The sequence below is a fragment of the Ictidomys tridecemlineatus genome, chromosome 9 (assembly GCF_052094955.1).
Source record: "Ictidomys tridecemlineatus isolate mIctTri1 chromosome 9, mIctTri1.hap1, whole genome shotgun sequence".
Lineage (NCBI taxonomy): Eukaryota > Metazoa > Chordata > Mammalia > Rodentia > Sciuridae > Ictidomys > Ictidomys tridecemlineatus.
In genome coordinates, this window is record NC_135485.1 from 132398296 (window position 1) to 132416797 (window position 18502).

At 43.2% G+C, this 18502-nt stretch overlaps 1 protein-coding gene across 1 annotated transcript in view; it reads left to right on the top strand.

Moving 5' to 3' along the window:
• Tbc1d9 (TBC1 domain family member 9) overlaps positions 1-18502 on the top strand; it is a 109183-nt gene that overhangs the window by 68500 nt on the left and 22181 nt on the right. Inside the window, exons 6-13 of the mRNA XM_078022088.1 lie at positions 1151-1358; positions 6373-6579; positions 7728-7898; positions 8451-8601; positions 13784-13998; positions 15790-15907; positions 17019-17304; positions 17575-17704. Coding sequence (XP_077878214.1) covers positions 1151-1358; positions 6373-6579; positions 7728-7898; positions 8451-8601; positions 13784-13998; positions 15790-15907; positions 17019-17304; positions 17575-17704 — 1486 coding nt within the window. The remainder of the gene's footprint in view (positions 1-1150; positions 1359-6372; positions 6580-7727; positions 7899-8450; positions 8602-13783; positions 13999-15789; positions 15908-17018; positions 17305-17574; positions 17705-18502) is intronic.

Genomic DNA, 18502 nt, shown 5'->3' on the forward strand with positions numbered 1-18502 from the left:
CCTGGCTTTAACCCTAACACTGCAACATTGGACATTATTGTTGGAAGTTGGAGTCTGCAAGGAGGTTGTTATTATGAAGATGTTCTTGGTGATTTGAGATGTGTTGACACAGTGGTAGAGGGCAGATGTCACCACCACAGTGAGCTGGGCAGCAGGTGAACGGCAGGGAAAGGCAATGGGCAAATATAGACTGCTTTCTCAAGAGATTCAGTTATGAAGAGGTGGGTCTTGCTTATATATTTATTTAGAATGGAAAAGAGTTGAACATTAGGATTGAAGGAAGGAGGAGATGGGAAGGTTGCTGGTGAGGGTAGGTCAGGGGACAGGAGGGAGATAGGGATAAGGCTGTAAGAATATGAATCATTTAAAAAGTGACGTTCTTATAGAGGGTGGAAGTTGTACTTCTGTGTGTCGTGTCCTCTTCTTTTAAAACAGAGAGAAAGAGTAAGAGTTGGTGAGGGTCGAGGTCATCCTGGGGAAGAAGGGAGGGAACTGAAGGAAGCTCTGCAGCCAGTCAGTCCCTCTTTGCTCTGTGAAGCTGGAAATAGGCTGGCGGGGAGGAGGAGGGTAGACCCATTTAAACAACTGACGTGGTGGACAGGAAAAGGCGCTCCTTAGGGAGGAGCCAAGAGAGGACCCAGCCGAGGTTGGAAGCCAAGAGCAGGGTTGTGCCCTAATCTCTTCGTGTCGTTCTGTTGTCCAATTAGGATAAAGAGCAACACCAAGCAGATGAGGCGTGGGGTTGTTTGCATTCTCTTTAAGTCTTTTCTTAAAAGGCAGAGCCCCCCCCCTAAAGTGGCTCCAGGTATGAGTGATTCTAACAGCCTCTTTCGAAATTATTGCATTCTTTAGACAGAATGAATTTTTTTATTCAGGCTTTGTTTTCCCAAGGTTCTCTGACATTTACAGATATTGATTGTCAAGTGGCTCTGCAAGGGACCTAAATATAGTAAAATAACTTTATTGTGCTTTGGGGTCCTTAAGTTAGAATTGACACCAATGTAAAGCTAAAGACCGGAGTGACAACAGGGGATAGATAGGTCAAGGAAGGGACAGGTAGGCTGAGGGAGCGTCCACTGCAGTGTTATTTAGAAGGTACTGAAACCTCTTTCTTGTCTCAGGTGAATTATGATTAACTGTTGCTTCCCAGTGATCTCGATGCCAGGGCCAAGAGTGAGAGGTACCGCGCCCTATTCCGGCTGCCCAAAGATGAAAAATTAGATGGCCACACAGACTGCACCCTCTGGACTCCATTTAACAAAATGCACATTTTGGGCCAAATGTTTGTCTCCACGAATTACATCTGCTTCACCAGCAAGGAGGAAAACCTGTGCAGCCTCATAATCCCACTCCGGGAGGTAAGTTTCAGGCAAGAAAGGCAGTATGAGGACGTCCGTTGATAATGCTTCTCTGGGTAAACCAGGAGTTGTTTTTTGGTTTGCTTTTTTATTTGTTTATTGTTGTTTTGCATTTTTTTGTTATCAGTAGTTGGTTGGTCTTTAACGTTGTGCATATTCTTAATTCACTAGTGGCATTTGTTACCCTTTCAATTGTCCCAGTTGGAAGTGTCTCTAGGACCTGTGAGATATAATAAGGGTTTTATCATCATTCAGAGGTGGTGAGGCCTACAGATCAAGGGATGACTGCTACTGGAAAAATTGCTTGTTGTATTCACAGATCCCAAGAGGAAAGGCCACGCCATTCAGGGCCACACAGGAGGGACCAGATGAGTCAAGAGGCAGAAGGAACAAGGGAACTCATGGGCAAGAGCCTTTATTGTGTTTTGTGAGGGGAAAAACCAGCTGGACAGACTTAGGATTCTGTAGTGTGCAGTTTTGTGGGCTCTGAGGCATAGTGGCTGCAGGAGTTGTCTAATTCCTGGTTCTAGGGTGAGTCGGGCAGGACAAGAGTGGCCCTGACTATAAGCACTAGAAAAAAGGAGGTGGTTGGAATGTGGGCTCTGCATGGTTTGTTTGCTTGAAAAAACAATCTTCTAGCAATTGGCCAGCACTGAGTGAGGGTGATCTCTCAGGTGTCAGAAAGACCCAAACGTATCAAAGCATCAGACACAAAAACAAGAAAATACAGTTCTGAATAGCCTGGCTTGCGGCTGTGGGCAGCCTGGTCAAAAGGAGCAAGTGGGTGGGTGGGTTAGAAGGCTAAGTGTCTGTTCCCACCTGATCTGCCAGGAGCCTACGTTAGAATCACCAGGCTGCTGGTTAGCAGCAGATTCCACAGTCCACCCCAAAATCTGAATCTCTACAGATTTTGCAATCTGTATTTCAAGAAATTTCCAAGCCAGTTCTTATGTCCAGGAAAGTCCAAAAGATATTATACTTGCTCTGGTTTGGAGCTGGATTTCCTCCTGCCTTGGATAGGAGGTTAGTCCATCTGGAGGGTTGGCTGTGAGGTTTGGGTTGAGAACTTCCAGTTGTATGTCAGGGGTCAGGAAACACAGGAGCTGGCAGCCCTCAAGTTTCTGGCAACTTCCAGCCTAACCTGATCCTTTCCTGGAAGATAAGGTAGTCAAACGTTTTGAACATTTAACTGAGATTGTCTCTTTGTCAAGATTTCCCAAAATAGGCCAGGTGAGGTAGCACATGCCTATAATCCCAGTGGCTCAGTTCAAAGCCAGCCTCAGCAAATTAGGGGGACCCTAAAGCAACCTAGCAAGACCCTGTCTCAAAATAAAAAATAGAAAAGGCTGGGGATGTGGCTCAGGGGTTAAATGCTTCTGAGCTCAATTTCTGATACAAAAAAGAAAAAAACAAGAACGAAAGAAAGGTTTCCCCATAGTAAAGGATTAAAGTTTCTCTATTTTGTATATCTTTTAAAAATTTACTTATGTAAGCAAATGCCCCTGGAGTTATTTTTTCCCTTTCTTTTTTGTTTTAAGAGTAATGTATTGTTATCACAGAAATTTTTCAAAAATACAAACAAATAAAAAGAAAACAAAATTTACACCTAGTTTCATTATTTAAAGACAATCACCTTAACTGTGCACAGAACACAGCTTTCTAGGCTTTTTCTATGCATTGCTGTGTGCATGTCTTATAACTCAGATCTAAAACATGTTATATGGAATTTTTACTTTTATTTATGACCTTTAACAGTAAATATATCTCAGACCATTTCCTAAAAATTAAATATTCTTCTATGATGTAATTTTTAACGACTGCATATATACATTATTGATATATTCTTTTACCTAAATTAATATGTAAACTTTTCTTAAGTTACAAGTTACAAATTCCGAGAAGCCAAACAGATCAAAAAGAATGCAGCTGGGCGTGGTGGCACATGCCTGTAATCCCAGCAGCTCAGGAGGCTGAGACAGGAGGATCCCGAGTTCAAAGCCAGCCTCAGCAAAAGCGAGGTGCTAAGCCACTCAGTGAGAACCTGTCTCTAGATAAAATACAAAATAGGGCTGGGGATGTGGCTCAGTGCTTGAGTGCCGCTTAGTTCAACCCCTGGTACTCCACCCCCCCAAAAAAGAATGCAAAATGTTAAACAATTGACAAATTTGGTTCTTCTTATTCTGGGTCAGCAAAACTAGTGTTGAACACATTTTGAGGCCAGGATAAGTTGCTGGAGTGGAGAGACCAATTGTCCTTACATTGGGTTGTGAACATAGCTTCATAATTTTTCTAGCAAATTTAACCTCCTTCATGGTCTCCACCATAGCCCATTAGTAGGCATAACGTTGTTAATCTCATTCTGTGTGTAAATTTCTTCACCCAGTGTTACTAAAGCCGACCAACCAGGAATGGCTAGGAAGTCCACTCCAGGATTAAGAATGCACTGCAGATGGGTCATTTGTGACTCTGAGCATGTTACCACTCTGTTTATCCAGAGGTGCAGACACCTGCCCTGCTTCTGATCAGCACCCCTGGGTGCTGGGTCCAGCCAGCTCTGTTTGTACTGGAGTGAGATTTAGAACACAATAGTAGAGCCCTGGAGGACTGAGAGACCCCTCGCTGGTGTTCTCCACCTCTCTTTGGCTTGCTGGTTCTCCCTAGCAGGGCAGACATCATTCAGTCATCATTCAGGGTAAATCAGAGCAAAGAGAGTCTGCAGAGGTGGGGTTTAGGCCTGAAGCATGAAGTGGTCGGAAGGTGTAGTTTTAAAGAAATCTGCCTGGTAGGATCTCAGTGCTTCCCTTTGACCTGATGAATTGCTGAGAGATGTTAATGGTGGATCCCCAACCCCCAACTAATGGAGGAGGCAAAGGCCTTAATGTAAGTTTTATTACCTGTGGGTAATGATAACGTCAGAAAAGCAGTGGGTGTTTGAGTGGAGTGTTCTCACAGGAGCAGGTCCCTTTGGAGCCCTGTTGTGCCCAGGGAGCCTCTGTGGAATGTGACACCCCCGTGGGCTGCAGACTGTTAGCATACGTTCTACACATGGAATTCAGTTAGGCCATAGTGACAGAGGGTGAAGATTTATGCAGAATCATGCGGCTGTAGATTTTTGAATTAATTGTTGGGGTAGTGGAAGCAGGAGGCTACAGGAATCTGATGAGGCTCCTCCTTATCGTCACTTAGAGGGTCCAGATGAAGTGCCTCCCCAACACCAATTGCCTCATAAATGCCCATCAGGAACCACCAAGACTTGATTGAGTCCCAGTCTGTTTTATAAGCCCAGTTGGTAATGAAAATGTCTCATTATAGTGTAGAGAATGCTGAGGCAGCTGGCCTCCTTTACTCGGGGGGGCAAAGCTCATGGGATAGATTTTACTAGAACTCATTTGTCAATGAAAAATGTCTCATAATCCACGTGAGCATTCCCATGTTTTATGTAGGCGTTTCCTGTTTCCGTGGTCATAATTCTGGTAAATGAGAAGACGCTTTCCATTTGACTTTATCAAAACCCATGTCCCTGTCTGTTTGAGACACAAAATTTGAACCTTTAATCCTTTGGCCTCTGCCATTTAGTTCTAGATGCCTGAAGACCCAAAGAACCAGCAGAAATTTTAAAACAAACATTTTTCAAGTGTTGAGGAAAAATCCTTTTCATAAGAAAAAAAGGTTCTTTTCTCCATTTTTCTAGCAGTTTTTTGTATTAAAACAAAACACAGCAAAAAAATCCTGCAGGTGCACTCGGATTCCTTTAAAACAGATATTTACATTTATACATGATATGTAACTATATTGATATATCACATGCATGTTATATAATGTATATCACATACAATGCACAGCACTTGAGGCCATGCAACTTTTTAAGGTACTTTAATATATTTCCTAGGCTAAAGCAGAAGAAAGGGTTTTTAAAGTACTGTTTGGAAAAGATATATTTCATATGAAAATGCCAATATGCAGATTCAAGTTAACTTTGTTCAGACTGCCTTCAGATAGAAAAGAAGAGGGGAGAAGAGACCTCGCTGTGGGTACATAATCAGAGCTCTTATAAATAAACCATTTAGAGCTCACCTTGCGAAGTTTTTCCTAATGTGCTAAAGAAAATAGTTTTATTGCATTTATCCTTACTTCCAATTTTATGTAAATCCTACTAAAAACCACCAATATATGTCTTCAGTTCAAAGCTAAAACAGATGTTTCTCTTTCCTTCTTTTCTTCCACTGTAGGTGACTTCAGTGGTCACACACGTATGCACATAAACTCATGCACACCTGTGCGCACACACAGACACACACACACACACAGAATCTGCTAGTGCAAACAGCATTGCAGTTAAGCTGTTTATATCATGTCTGTCCAGGAATAGATCCTTGACAATTGGGTGCAAAGCCACAGATCAGTGATCCATTCATTGAAAGATTGATGGGGTCTTGAAAACCTCCCTAACATTAAGCCTGATACAAGGAACCAGTACCACTTCTTTTCTATATCCTCTGAGTGGTGTGACAGCTAGGAGTCCTAGCTCTCATGACTCCCTGAGATTTTAATGAAATTCATTTCCAGCCAAGTGACCCATCTTGGCACTAGTGACATTTAGGGCTAGACTTCGTGTTGGGCACTGCCCTGTGTACTGCTGGACGTTCAGCAGCTTCCCTAGCCTCTACTTACTAGATGGTTGTCACCTTCCCATTTGCGACAACCAAAAATGCCTTCAGATATTGCCTGATGTCTCCAGGGTGTGTGGGAAAGAGTAGAATCATTCCCAGTTTAGAACCACTGATTTTGAAAGATCAGCAAGATTATTCTAGTTTCTGCTCTAAATTCCAGTTAGATTTGCTGTGAGCTATTTTATTTTATTGGAAAAGAGACAAGGAATCTCAGTTTGCTCCAGAAAATACGGGTGGTTTCCACAGAGTGGTGAGAGGGCTGTGTTCCTCTTGTAGCGCTGCTTGTGGGCTGCTGTGGGGTGATTCCTGGAAAGTGATGCTCTGTGCTTCGTGTTTCTTTTTAGGTGACCATTGTGGAGAAGGCCGACAGCTCCAGTGTGCTCCCGAGTCCTCTGTCCATCAGCACCAGGAACAGGATGACCTTCCTATTTGCCAATTTGAAAGATAGAGACTTTCTAGTGCAAAGGATCTCAGATTTCCTGCAGCAGACGACTTCCAAAATATACTTGGACAAAGAGTTTGCCGGAAGCTACAACAGTTCAGACGATGAGGTCTGTAGAAAATACCTGCAGGTGTTGGGGTTTGCCCTATTCCTGTGCCCAAGAGTGTTCGCTTCCTATTTTTTCAGTTCTGAAATCTCTGTAGCTATTCTAAGATAAGCCACCTGCTCTCATGCAGTATCTCAGCAGGCTCTTGGGTAAGCTCAAGAAGTTTGGTTTAAACCTCTTATTCTACAGTTGCCAGTATTATTAAGTGATTTATCTGTTACATAGCAAGTGACTCTTGCCCACAGAGTGACATGGTTTGGAATGGTACAGAAGTCAGTAAATAAAGTCTCACGTCTGAAATTCAGCATCATCATGATGATTTTATTACAATAAAATACAAATCGCATCGTCCCTGTTGAATTAGGCCCTGGACCCACATCCAGGAAAAGCACTGAGAAGACATGGGACTAGGTAAATTACTGAGCAAGGTACTGCTAGTTAAGACAAGCTTTAAACATGGTAAAGTCACATGTAACACCCCGTCCTTGCCTACCCGGTTCACTTATGTTGGTTTTTTGTGTATGTGTGAGTGTGTGCGCGTGCGTGTGTGCTACTGGGAATGGATGGCGGGGGTGCTCTACCACTGAGCTACGTCCCCCGCCCTTTTTATTTTATTTTTGAGATAGTGTCTCACCAAGTTGCCTGGGTTGGCCTTGAACTTGTCATCCTCTTGCCTCAGCCCTCTGTTGTTGGGATTGGAGCACATGCATCATCATATATGCAAATCAGAGAGACAAATAGGCAGCCTCTGTTACCAGAAATGCATTAAAATACAAAGGAAGGGGCTGAGGCTGTCGCTCAGTGGTTGAGTGCTTGTCTAGCACATGGGAGGCACTGGGTTCCATCCTCAGCCCCACATACAAATAAATAAATAAATAGAATGAAGGTATTGTGTTTATCTACAACTAAAATAAAAATATTTTTTAATACAAAGGAAACCAACTTTGAGCATTGAAATGCTGCAGCCTATGACCCCAGCCACTGTCTGATCCCTGAAGACATGTTAACTTGCTGCCCTTCTCCCGGTCCTTCCTGTAGCAAGAAACATCAGGAAAACATGACGGAGTTACTGATAGCTACTCAGAGGACCCTGCGGACGCAGGCTCTGTGCCCAAACCCCTCCAATGTCTTGTTCTGCTCCTCATGAACAGGTGTACTCTCGGCCCAGCAGCCTCGTGTCCTCCAGCCCCCAGAGAAGCACAAGCTCCGACGCGGACGGAGAGCGCCAGTTCAACCTGAATGGCAACAGCGTCCCCACAGCCACACAGACCCTGATGACCATGTACCGGCGGCGGTCTCCTGAGGAATTCAACCCCAAATTGGTGGGCACCCTTTGCTCTTCCCCCAAACTGTGGTAGAACCTGACCATTAAAAATAGTTTTTAATGTAAATAAACTCACAAATGTCTGTGTAAATGGTGAAGCAGTTTTTACCGAAATATGCTATTAGGTTTCAGAGCGGCTTGAAAGGAGGAGACAAGAATCATTTTAACTCTTTTTCTTTTGACTATTGTGCAAGTCAACCAATAAATAAGTACACGCTTTCTCAGCACACATTTTAAAAACATGAATTCACTTTCACTTGGAGGAATAGAAATAAAACTAAAAATATGATTGGCACCCTCCTGATCCATCTTGGGGAAGTGGGATTCTGACTGGGTCAGAGAGCTTTGAGGTAGAAGAACTGCCACCTGTGATGGATGTGTGGAATTGGGGGAGGATTCCAGAAAAATCTTGAGTTCTTTGTTCCCACGTGCTCTGCCCAGAACTTGATCACCTCGCTCAACAGGGAAACTGTTCTGACCTCCCAGCTGGACTCTCCTTACCAGCCTCGCAGTACTTTTGGGATGTAACAACATTCCTTGTGTCTTTCAGGCCAAAGAGTTCTTGAAAGAGCAAGCCTGGAAGATTCACTTTGCTGAGTACGGGCAGGGGATCTGCATGTACCGCACCGAGAAAACCCGGGAGCTGGTGTTGAAGGGCATCCCCGAGAGCATGCGGGGCGAGCTGTGGCTGCTGCTCTCAGGTACGACCTGGGCAGGGCTGGAGCACCGGCACCTGAGTCCAGGGCACCCGGGCTTCCCCTCCACCTTCCGTCCTGCACCAGGGGTTCTTCCAAATAGGCAAACCTCCAATTCAGAGCTAAAGCTCCATTTCCCCATCAGAATCTGTGAATACTGTCAAAACCTTTTACTCTTCATCAAAATCCAGGACCCAAGGTCAGCAGCCCAGATGCTGGTGCCACCGTCCCCTGAGTCCTCAGTCTCTTCCATTTCTTCAGTGAGATTTTGTAGGAAAAAGAGAGCAGGATGTGCCAGAGTGCAGCGTTTTGTGATTCAGGGGGATCTCCTCTCTCCTGGCTGTGTTGACTTCACGGGGAATGTTTGAAAGCACCTCTTTTGAGAGCCCTCACTGGGATGGAAAATGGAGAAAGAGTGGAGGGATGAGAAAGCCCCATTCTTTTTTGGGGTGGGGTACCAGAATTGAACCTGGGGTGCCTACCAACGAAGCCACATCCCCAGCCCTTTTTTATATTTTATTTAGAGACAGGGTCTCACTGAGTTGCTTAGGGTCTTCTAAGTTGCTAAGGCTGACGATGAACTTGCCAATCTCCTGCCTCAGCCTCCCAAGCTCCTGGGATTATAGACGCGCCACCACACCTGGTGAAAACCCCATTCTTGATTTTTGCCTCCTCCTGAGGTCTTTGGTTGTCACTGAGGCCATGAAGGTGGCTTCCTATAGATGCCTTGGATAGTATTCCTCCTTGTCTTCAGGGCATACACTCCCAGGCCCCCACTGGCTGCCTGAAACCACAGGTAGTATCAAACCCTGTCTACCATGTGTTTTCCTACAAACACATACCTATGATAAGTTTCACTTACAAATTAGGCACAGTAAGAGACTAACAAACAATAACTAATAATGAAATAGAGCAAAGTATAACAACATGCTATAATAAAAGTTATTTAAATCTTAGGAATTATTTATTTCTAGAATTTTCCATTTTAATATTTTAATCTTTCAGGCTAATCTGCCACTACTTCTTGTCATCCTGAGCATCCAGAGTATCCCAGGGATCTTTTCTATCTCAAACACCAGGGCATGCCTTCAAATTCCACAAACCTTTACTTTATCATAGAAATCAGTTGCTCTTATCTGATTTGAGGCCAAAAAAGTAATCATTCTAAATAAGCTTATGTGAATCATTTTATCTGAACCTGAGGTGTTTTGACCATTATTAAACCCTTTAATTTAGAAAAAAGACATTAAAGTGAAAAGAATTGTTTTCGGGCTTACAGGAAAGCCTTGAAATTTTTACAAGTATTTCTAGAAGTGCATATAAGTGAAATGTCCCACAGTGAGATCTAGAAATGTCTGGGCAGTAAGGCAACAGAATCCTGAAAAATCATTGACTTTGTCTAGTTCGTGTGAAATGGGTTTGTTCTGTCCCCATTTACTTGTCGTTTTCATTTTCCTTAAGTAGACCAGCAGCAGCCCTCCTCCCTTATTACTTAAAAGCCCTAATTTGAGTCAACTCACCTCTAATTACAAATGAAGCCAAGAGCCTCACTACACAGTCTCCCCTTGTCTTCCTTGAGTTGGGTGAACTGATCACTCACAGAGTAAATGAAAAAGTCCATTTTCATCCTCCCTATGCAGATTAGAAGTTATTTTCAGCCACATCTCAGATGAAAGTGAACAAGCCCCAGGAATCCTACACAGCCCTGTGGCAGAGATAGTCAAGGGGGTTACATCCAGTGTCTCCTTTAACAGTGAGGGCAGTGTGTGACCAGAGAGTGACATGTTTACATATTGCCCATGTTCCCCATCCATCCAGTGTGGGGTTCACATGGAACCCAGCTTCTAGTAGGTGAGCCCACCTGGAGACCCAGCTCCCTCCCATGACCCCAAAGGCCACTACACCAGGACTTGGACTCAGTGCAGCCCAGCCCCATGAGAACAGAGCAAAAACCTAGGTTATTTATCATCAGCCAGGCTCCCCTTCCAGGGCCTGAGTGAATGACAGGTTGGCTGTCGTGACCATCTGGGAGAGCCATTGGGTTGGGGACTCCATATTCTAAAGGGTGAACTGTGAATGTTTACCCTGTCTTTATATATATTTATATTTTTGGTTTTTAATAAAAAGCCTTATTGAGATACAACTCACGATTCAACAAAGTGTACAATTCAATGATTTTAAGATATTCACAGAATTGTGGTCAGCACGGTTAATTTTAGAACTCTGTCGTCAACCCCTCCTGCCACCCCAGGTTTTCTCAGTCATTCTCCATTTCCCCCCAAGCTGTAGGCAGCCAGCTGTAGGCAACCGCTAAACTCCTTTTTCTTTCTATAGATTTATCTACTTGGGGCATTTCATATAAGTGGAATCCTGCAATAGTCCTTTGTGACTGACTTCTTTCTCTTGGTATAGTGCTTTCAAGATACATACTGTGCTGTAGCATGTATCAGTGTTTCATTGCTTCTCCAACCAAACGTTGCACCCTCGGACGGTTGTAATTCACTTTGTTCAGCCGTTTGTCAGTTACTGAACATTGAGGTGGTTTCCACTTTTATCTCCTGTGAATAATGTAAGTTTGGGGGTGGGATGTGTATTTTCATTTCTTTTGAGTATGTATCTGGGAGTGGAATTTCTGGTTTGTCTGCTCTGTTTTTAATCTTTTAAGGAACTGCCAGGCCATTTTCCAAACCAGTTGCACCTTTTCACAATCCCACCAGCAATGGATAAGGGTTCCAATTTTTCCACATCTTCACCAACACTTGCTCTTTTCTATTCTATTGCAGTCACCCTAGATGTTGAGTGATTTGTCACTGTGGTTTTGATGGCTAATGGTGTTGAGTATGTCTTCCTGTGCTTGGTGGCCATTTGTATATATTCTTTGCAGAAAGATCTTCTTAGATCTTTTGCCCACTTTTAATTAGGTTGTCTTTTATTAATTAAGTGCTAAGAGTTTTTAAGCACATTTTATACACAGATCCATTATCAGATTTTCAAAATTTCCCATTCTTTTGGCTGACTTTTCACTGTCTAGATGGTGTCCTTTGAAACACAAAATTTCTAAGTTAGGTGAAGTTCAATTTATATATATTTTTCTTATATCACTCTGTTTTCATATGTTGAAGATTTATGCCAGCCCATATTTTCTACTAAGGCTTACAGTTTTTTGTGATTCATTCATTTTAATATTTATGTCATGTGAGGTAATGATCTAAATTCATTCTTTTCCATATGGGTAGCCAGTTATCTCTTGGTCATTTGTTGGAAAGCCTCTGCTTCTCCCTGATGAATTGGCTTAGAACTCTTGTCAAAAACTAATAGGACCATTAAGGAGAGAGTTCATTTTTTGAGTCTCAGTTGGCCTATTGATGTGTCTATATGCCAGAACCACATAGTCTTGATTTCTATAACTTTGTAATAAGTTTTAAAATCAAGAAGTGTGAGTCCTCCAGCTTTGTTGTTCTTTTTCAACATTGATTTGGTCATTTGGAAGGCCCTTAAATTTTCCTGCAAATTTTAGATCAACTAGTTAATTTTTACCAAAAGGGCAGCTGGGGGTTTGGTAAGTATTGTGTTGAATCTGTACATGGGTTTAGGTAGTTTCCCTATCTTAACAATATTAAGTCTTCTAAGCTATGGACATGGGGTATCTTTCCATTCACTTTGTCTTTGTTAATATCCTCCAGCAATCTTTTATAGCTTGAAATAATTGTATCTATTCTGAATATTTATTTTCTCTTTATCATATTATAAATGCAGTTGTTTACTCACTTTCATTTTAAGATTGGTTACTGCTAGCATATTGATATGCAGTTCATTTTTTTGGTATTGATCTTATATCCTGCAGCCTCAATGAATTCATTTGTATGTTTTCTACAACAATTTTTATTTACATCTCCTCAGCATTAGTGATATTGAGCATCTTTTCTCATATACGTTGGATATTTGTCTTCTTTGAAGAAGGTCTGTTCATTTCCTTTGCTCATTTTTAATTGGATTTTTTTTGTTGTTGTTGTTGTTTACTGTTAGTTGAATGAACTATTAGTTGTATTAGTTCCTTGCATCTTTTTATAGTTTGGATATTTACTCCTTATCAGATATTTGATATGAAAAAGTTTTCTTCCATCCTGTAGATTGCCTTTGCTCTCTGCTGATCCTTTGGGGTGCAGAATTTCATATAATCTTACTTGTCTATTCTTTTGCTTTTGGTGCATGTGCCTTAGAGTTGTGATTGGTGTCATATCCAAAATAATTTCCCTGACCAATTTTGAGAAGCACTTCTCCTGTTTTCTTCTAGCAGCGTTATGGTTTCAGGTCTTCTGCTTTAAGTCTTTAGTCCATTTGTGCTGCTGGTTGTGGTATATGGTGTGAGGTTAGGGTCCAATTTCATTCTTCAGCGTGATAAAATTCATTTTCCCCAACAGCAATATAAATTTATATCTAGATTTAAATTTAGCTATTTGCATACAGAGTTTTTCTGTCTTCAAGAATCTTAATACAAACATCTTAAACTAGTGATTATATAGCCCGGCTCCCATCCCTCTCCTGCAGAACTCCCACAGATAATAGGCTCATCACTACTAAGAACACCCTCACCACTGATTGCAACTTCAAAAATCCCTCCAAGTATACTACAGCCTTTCCTGCTCTTCCATATGCGAAGTCCTTTATAGCTAGCCCTTTAGCAAATAGTGTTCAAACTTAATTTGAGAGACATCTTTATTTTCAAGTAAAATTGTAATAAAACCCCCCATGAAATAAAAGCAAAGCTTTTATGGGGTTATTACAGTGGTTAAAGGGGGTGGAGAGAGGAGGACTCAGCCTGGCTTACTCTGGTCACTGTCCCTCTTCTCTTAAGCAGCCACGTGAGATTGTGGAAGCTCCTTGGAGCACAGGTTTATAGCCTGCAAACTTGTACCTGAAGGGGTTTTTACTCAGCCACCTTGCTCTGGGGCTGGAAAAGGTCATCAACCTTAGGCTATTCATGATAGAAATATACCACATTTTTCATCTGATTCATATTTTCACATGATTTCATCTTTTTTGCCAATTTTCTATGAGTGACAGAAAAAATGAAGAGGTTCAGCTGACTGGACAACAATTACAACGATACAAATCATAAAGCATTAATTCACAGAGCGAGGCAGGGCTTCCACTTTTTGTATATTGTATCTGTTATGTGTTCCCCCAGGTGCTATTAACGAAAAGGCCACACATCCTGGGTACTACGAAGACCTAGTGGAGAAGTCCATGGGGAAGTACAACCTCGCCACGGAGGAGATCGAGAGGGACTTGCACCGCTCTCTTCCAGAGCACCCAGCTTTCCAGAACGAAATGGGCATTGCTGCTCTGAGGAGGGTCTTGACAGCTTACGCATTTCGAAATCCCAACATAGGGTATTGCCAGGTGAGTGTCTTGGAGAGTTTATACAGAAGAAATATTGCTCCAAGGCTCCTCAGCCTCAGTGCAGTTGGCATCATAATCTCTTCCTGCGGGGGGGGGGGGGGCGGGGGGCTGTCCTGTGCTTCAGTGTTAATGACATGCCTGGCCCCTACCCACTCGATGCCAGTCAAAATTGTCTCTTGACATTGCCAATGTCCCCCTAGGAGCAAAGTCACCCTGGGTCAAGGCCTACTACCCGAGACAGGAGCCAGACATGATGCCCCTTTGTGGGTCATCCAAGGTCTAGCTCACTCCCTGGTCTACCCTCGGCATCTTAAACACACATCCCTTCTCTATAGATTGCCTCATGTTCCTCTTAAACGGTAATGTCCTTGGAAATTACGGCATGTGTATGCTAGGGTTGTATTTGAATACACATTAGAATCAACTTGGTTTTACTCAGTATGACAAAAAGAGAAGGCAAAATGTTGCCCACACACTAAAATCATTTCCTGTACTGGGACCTAAGTGACCACTTGGGAGGCTTCCAGATAACGTGACCTTAGATTGGAAGACTGCATCATCAGAGAGGCCTCCTGGACCACCCATTTTAGAGCCAAAGAAGGCTGAACTTCTGCTCTTACATCCATACATCTGTCTCCCTCCTACACACACTTGCCCTCTCTCTCCATTTACCACATTATTTAACTTTTTAAAATAACATTAAATTTAAACACACCCCCAAATTGATTAATTACCCTTTATACCTTAGTGTTTTCTCTCTCATACCAGCATCTACGCCCTGGAAGGCTTGTCTAAGCAGTGTCTCCCATCCCCCTCCTTCAGTTCCTATACCAGAGCCTGTTACAGGGAGGAACCTGGAAAAACCAATTTTGACTGAATGACTGAGGAATTGACTATAACCACAGCCATGGACTAGCGTTGACAGGCTAATTCTCAAGTGGAATTTTAATAATGATTTCACTCGGGAAAATATTGAGTAAGACTTGCAAGAAAGAAGAGCCCATTATACCAAAAGAGAAATTTTCATTGAGGAAGTCTGATGAACAGACTCCAGGGTTTCCAGAAGATCAAAAGAAGCAAAGTAGTTAGAAGGCTTTTAATAGAATAGAATTTGCATCTATCTTTTGATCTTCCTTTTTTAATTAAGAGGACTATTAAGGTAGTTTAGCTGTTGAGTGGTTATGAGCTCTCTGATAATATCTTCTAAGAAAGGAAGGTGACTTTAGAATTTAAATCACAGTTACTTATCAGGACCATCTTTATCCAGATGGAAATAATGGGCCAGGGCTTTAACTCTGAAAGGTTTCATTATTCTCTGAGGAGAGCCTGGAGCTATGTGTACTTGGTTAGAGAAACTGTTACGGAAGGTTAAAAAGGAAATATTTACCTCTTTGAATTAAGGATTAAGAACACTGAGAGATTTTTGCAGGTGGAAAGCTTTGTCAGATAGCTTGGGGGCAAAGTTTTTGAAAGGAGGGTTTGCCTGTACATGTTTTGTGTTAGGGATTCTGGTGAATATTGGTGCTAACAATCCCCTGATGAGGTACTGGCTCAAGGACTAATGGTTTTTACATTTTTAAAGGGTCATAAAAGAAAACAAAACCCAGAATACAGACAGCGCCCCTATGTGTCCTGCAAAGCCTCAGAATTTCATCTGGAATTTTTCAGAGTTTGATGGCCTCTGAGAGAGTAACTCAATCATCTTTTTTAGGTTAACAAAATTACTTGTATTTTAATATCTATTTGATGTCTTCAAAATGTATTGGATGACTTTGTCTTTCATTCCACTAGGCCATGAATATTGTCACCTCAGTGCTACTTCTTTATGCCAAAGAGGAGGAGGCTTTCTGGCTGCTGGTTGCTTTGTGTGAGCGGATGCTTCCAGATTACTACAACACCAGGGTTGTCGGTATGTGGGTGTGTTACCGTCTCAGCCTGAAGCTCATGGGGACAACGGTTTGTAGCAGCCAAAGCTTCACTCCTAGTCACATTAGCCAGTAGTTTCAGACTACTCCAGTTTTCCAAGATGGAAAGAGCTTAAGTGAATATAGGTTGTAAATAAAGAAATCCCATGGAGCATAAGTGATGTGTAGCACATATTGCTGTCACAGATGTTATCTTAGGAAACACTTGATGTGGTGTCACTGCATAATATGTGAGAGCTACCCCAAGGGCTCTGACCATTAGTGGAAAAATAGATTTCCACTGAAATGTCTATCTGTGTGCTCTTTAATAGAGAGGATGGAGCCTATGGAAAGCAGAGGTATTCAAAAAATATTATCTGAGTGGGAAACACAGCATGTAAAGTCTTATCCAAAGCTGAATTCCTAAGGCATATTTCAGAACTGGTTTCATTGCAAAGCAAACAACCATTGAATTATTGCCTCCTTGTAACCCCTTCATGTATCAGACATTAACTTTCGCAGGACAGGCTCTTCATTCCTGGTATAGTATACAACATATGCTTTATGTTACCCTCTTGTGTCCTGTCTGTATTTCTAGATTTTTGTACACTAATATGACTTAGGGAAAATATTCTCTAAAAATGTCAGTCAGTCATTTGTGAGTGTGTGCAGCTTTAAGTTTTAAAAATACAACTATTTTTTTAAAGTGATGTCATATGTGAAGAGCATGCGTCCAAAGAGTATTTTTTAAATAAAGAAGAGCTTACCGAGTAAACTACTTAGGGGTACACTTGGGGCATCCTGGATGTGTATTTCATTCCCAAGCAAATTTTGTGCTGCCAACATAACAGCTAAGTATATGTCATGAAAATTTTGTAAAGTTTTTACAGCGACCCTTAGAGTCGTCTTATTAGTGCTCATTCATGGTAGGAAAACAGCAAGGAGAAGATGCAGCCAGACTTACCCTGGAGACTGAGCTCCGTTGACACTTGGTCTAGGGACACAGTCCTGGCAGAATGGTTGTGAATGGGGTGGTCACAGGGAAGCCACTTGTGTGGGTTCGCTGGTGAGAAGGTACAGCTGGTCGACCTGAGCCCTTTGGTGTCCCCCCCTCAGGCGCACTGGTGGACCAGGGTGTCTTCGAGGAGCTGGCCCGGGACTACGTGCCGCAGCTGTACGACTGCATGCAGGACCTGGGTGTGATCTCCACCATCTCCCTGTCTTGGTTCCTCACCCTCTTCCTCAGCGTGATGCCCTTCGAGAGCGCAGTGGTGGTCGTGGACTGTTTCTTCTATGAAGGAATCAAAGTGATATTCCAGCTGGCCCTGGCCGTGCTGGATGCCAACGTGGACAAACTGTTGAACTGCAAGGACGACGGCGAGGCCATGACCGTCCTGGGAAGGTACTGTGCTGCTGTGCCGCGTCCTGCCTCGGAAACCCCTCTGGCCTTCTCCCTGTGCTTTCTCTCTTGCTCCCTCATTTCCTGAGTCTTAATGGCCTTGATGCTAATCCTGAAATCTCTGTGGCTGAGGATTTATTTCCATAGGCTTTTTCTTTTGAAGCGAAGGGCATTTCTTTCTGTTCTAAACTGCCGTTTGTGGAACGGGAGTGAGGAACCGTCGTGGGACAATCCCAGCTGGTCCCCAGTGACGTGGGTTTGCCTCTTCTCCAGGTACTTGGACAGCGTGACCAACAAGGACAGCACGCTGCCCCCCATCCCTCACCTCCACTCCCTGCTCAGCGACGACGTGGAGCCTTACCCTGCGGTGGACATCTTCAGACTCATTGGAACGTCCTACGAGGTGGGCCTTGCCTCCTGCCTGATTGTGAATGGTGCCCGAGGCTGCCGGGAGGGCAGAGCTGGATGTGGGTCCCCTGTGCCATTGCTCACCTGTCTTAGCCTGTCTTGTGCTGCCACCGCTAGACACCACAGATGGATAATTTATAAAGAACAGAAATGCATTCCTCACCGTTCTGGAGACTGGGAAGTCCAACAACAAGGTGCAAGTTAGGGCCCTTCTTCCTATTTCCAAGATGGCACCTCGTATTCCAGAAGGGAGGAGCATCACGTCCTGACCTGGCAGAAGAGCAGAGTGGAGAGCACACTCCTGCAAGAGGTTTTATTAGCAGTTAATCCACGAGGCAGCTTACCAGCTCCCATGAGGCCCCACCTCCCAGCCCTGTCACACTGGGGAATAAGTTTCAGCACCAGTTTTGGAGGGGACAGAAGTATTGGAGCCATAGCCTTAACCACTGGCTTAACCTGCTTCCTTTTATGCTGTGAGAACTAGTTGTCAGAAATAAGTAGCTACCTGCTAGCTGACAGGGTCTGAATTGGGTCTCTGGAGATGGACCCTGAGTAGGCGTAGAATTTCTAGGGGTCTAATACCTTGGCAACAAATGGTATGACAGGCCCTGGGCCTTTGGTTCTTTGCTATGCCCACCATGAAGCCTGGTCTCAGATTCAACTGTGGGTGGGTTGGCAACAGGATCAGTTCATTTCCTTTCAGTGCTAAGTACTTTAGATTCCTCTGGAGTAGATAGTCTGAGACTCTTATAATACCCTTCATCAGGCCGGAGTGGACCAGAGTTCGAGTATT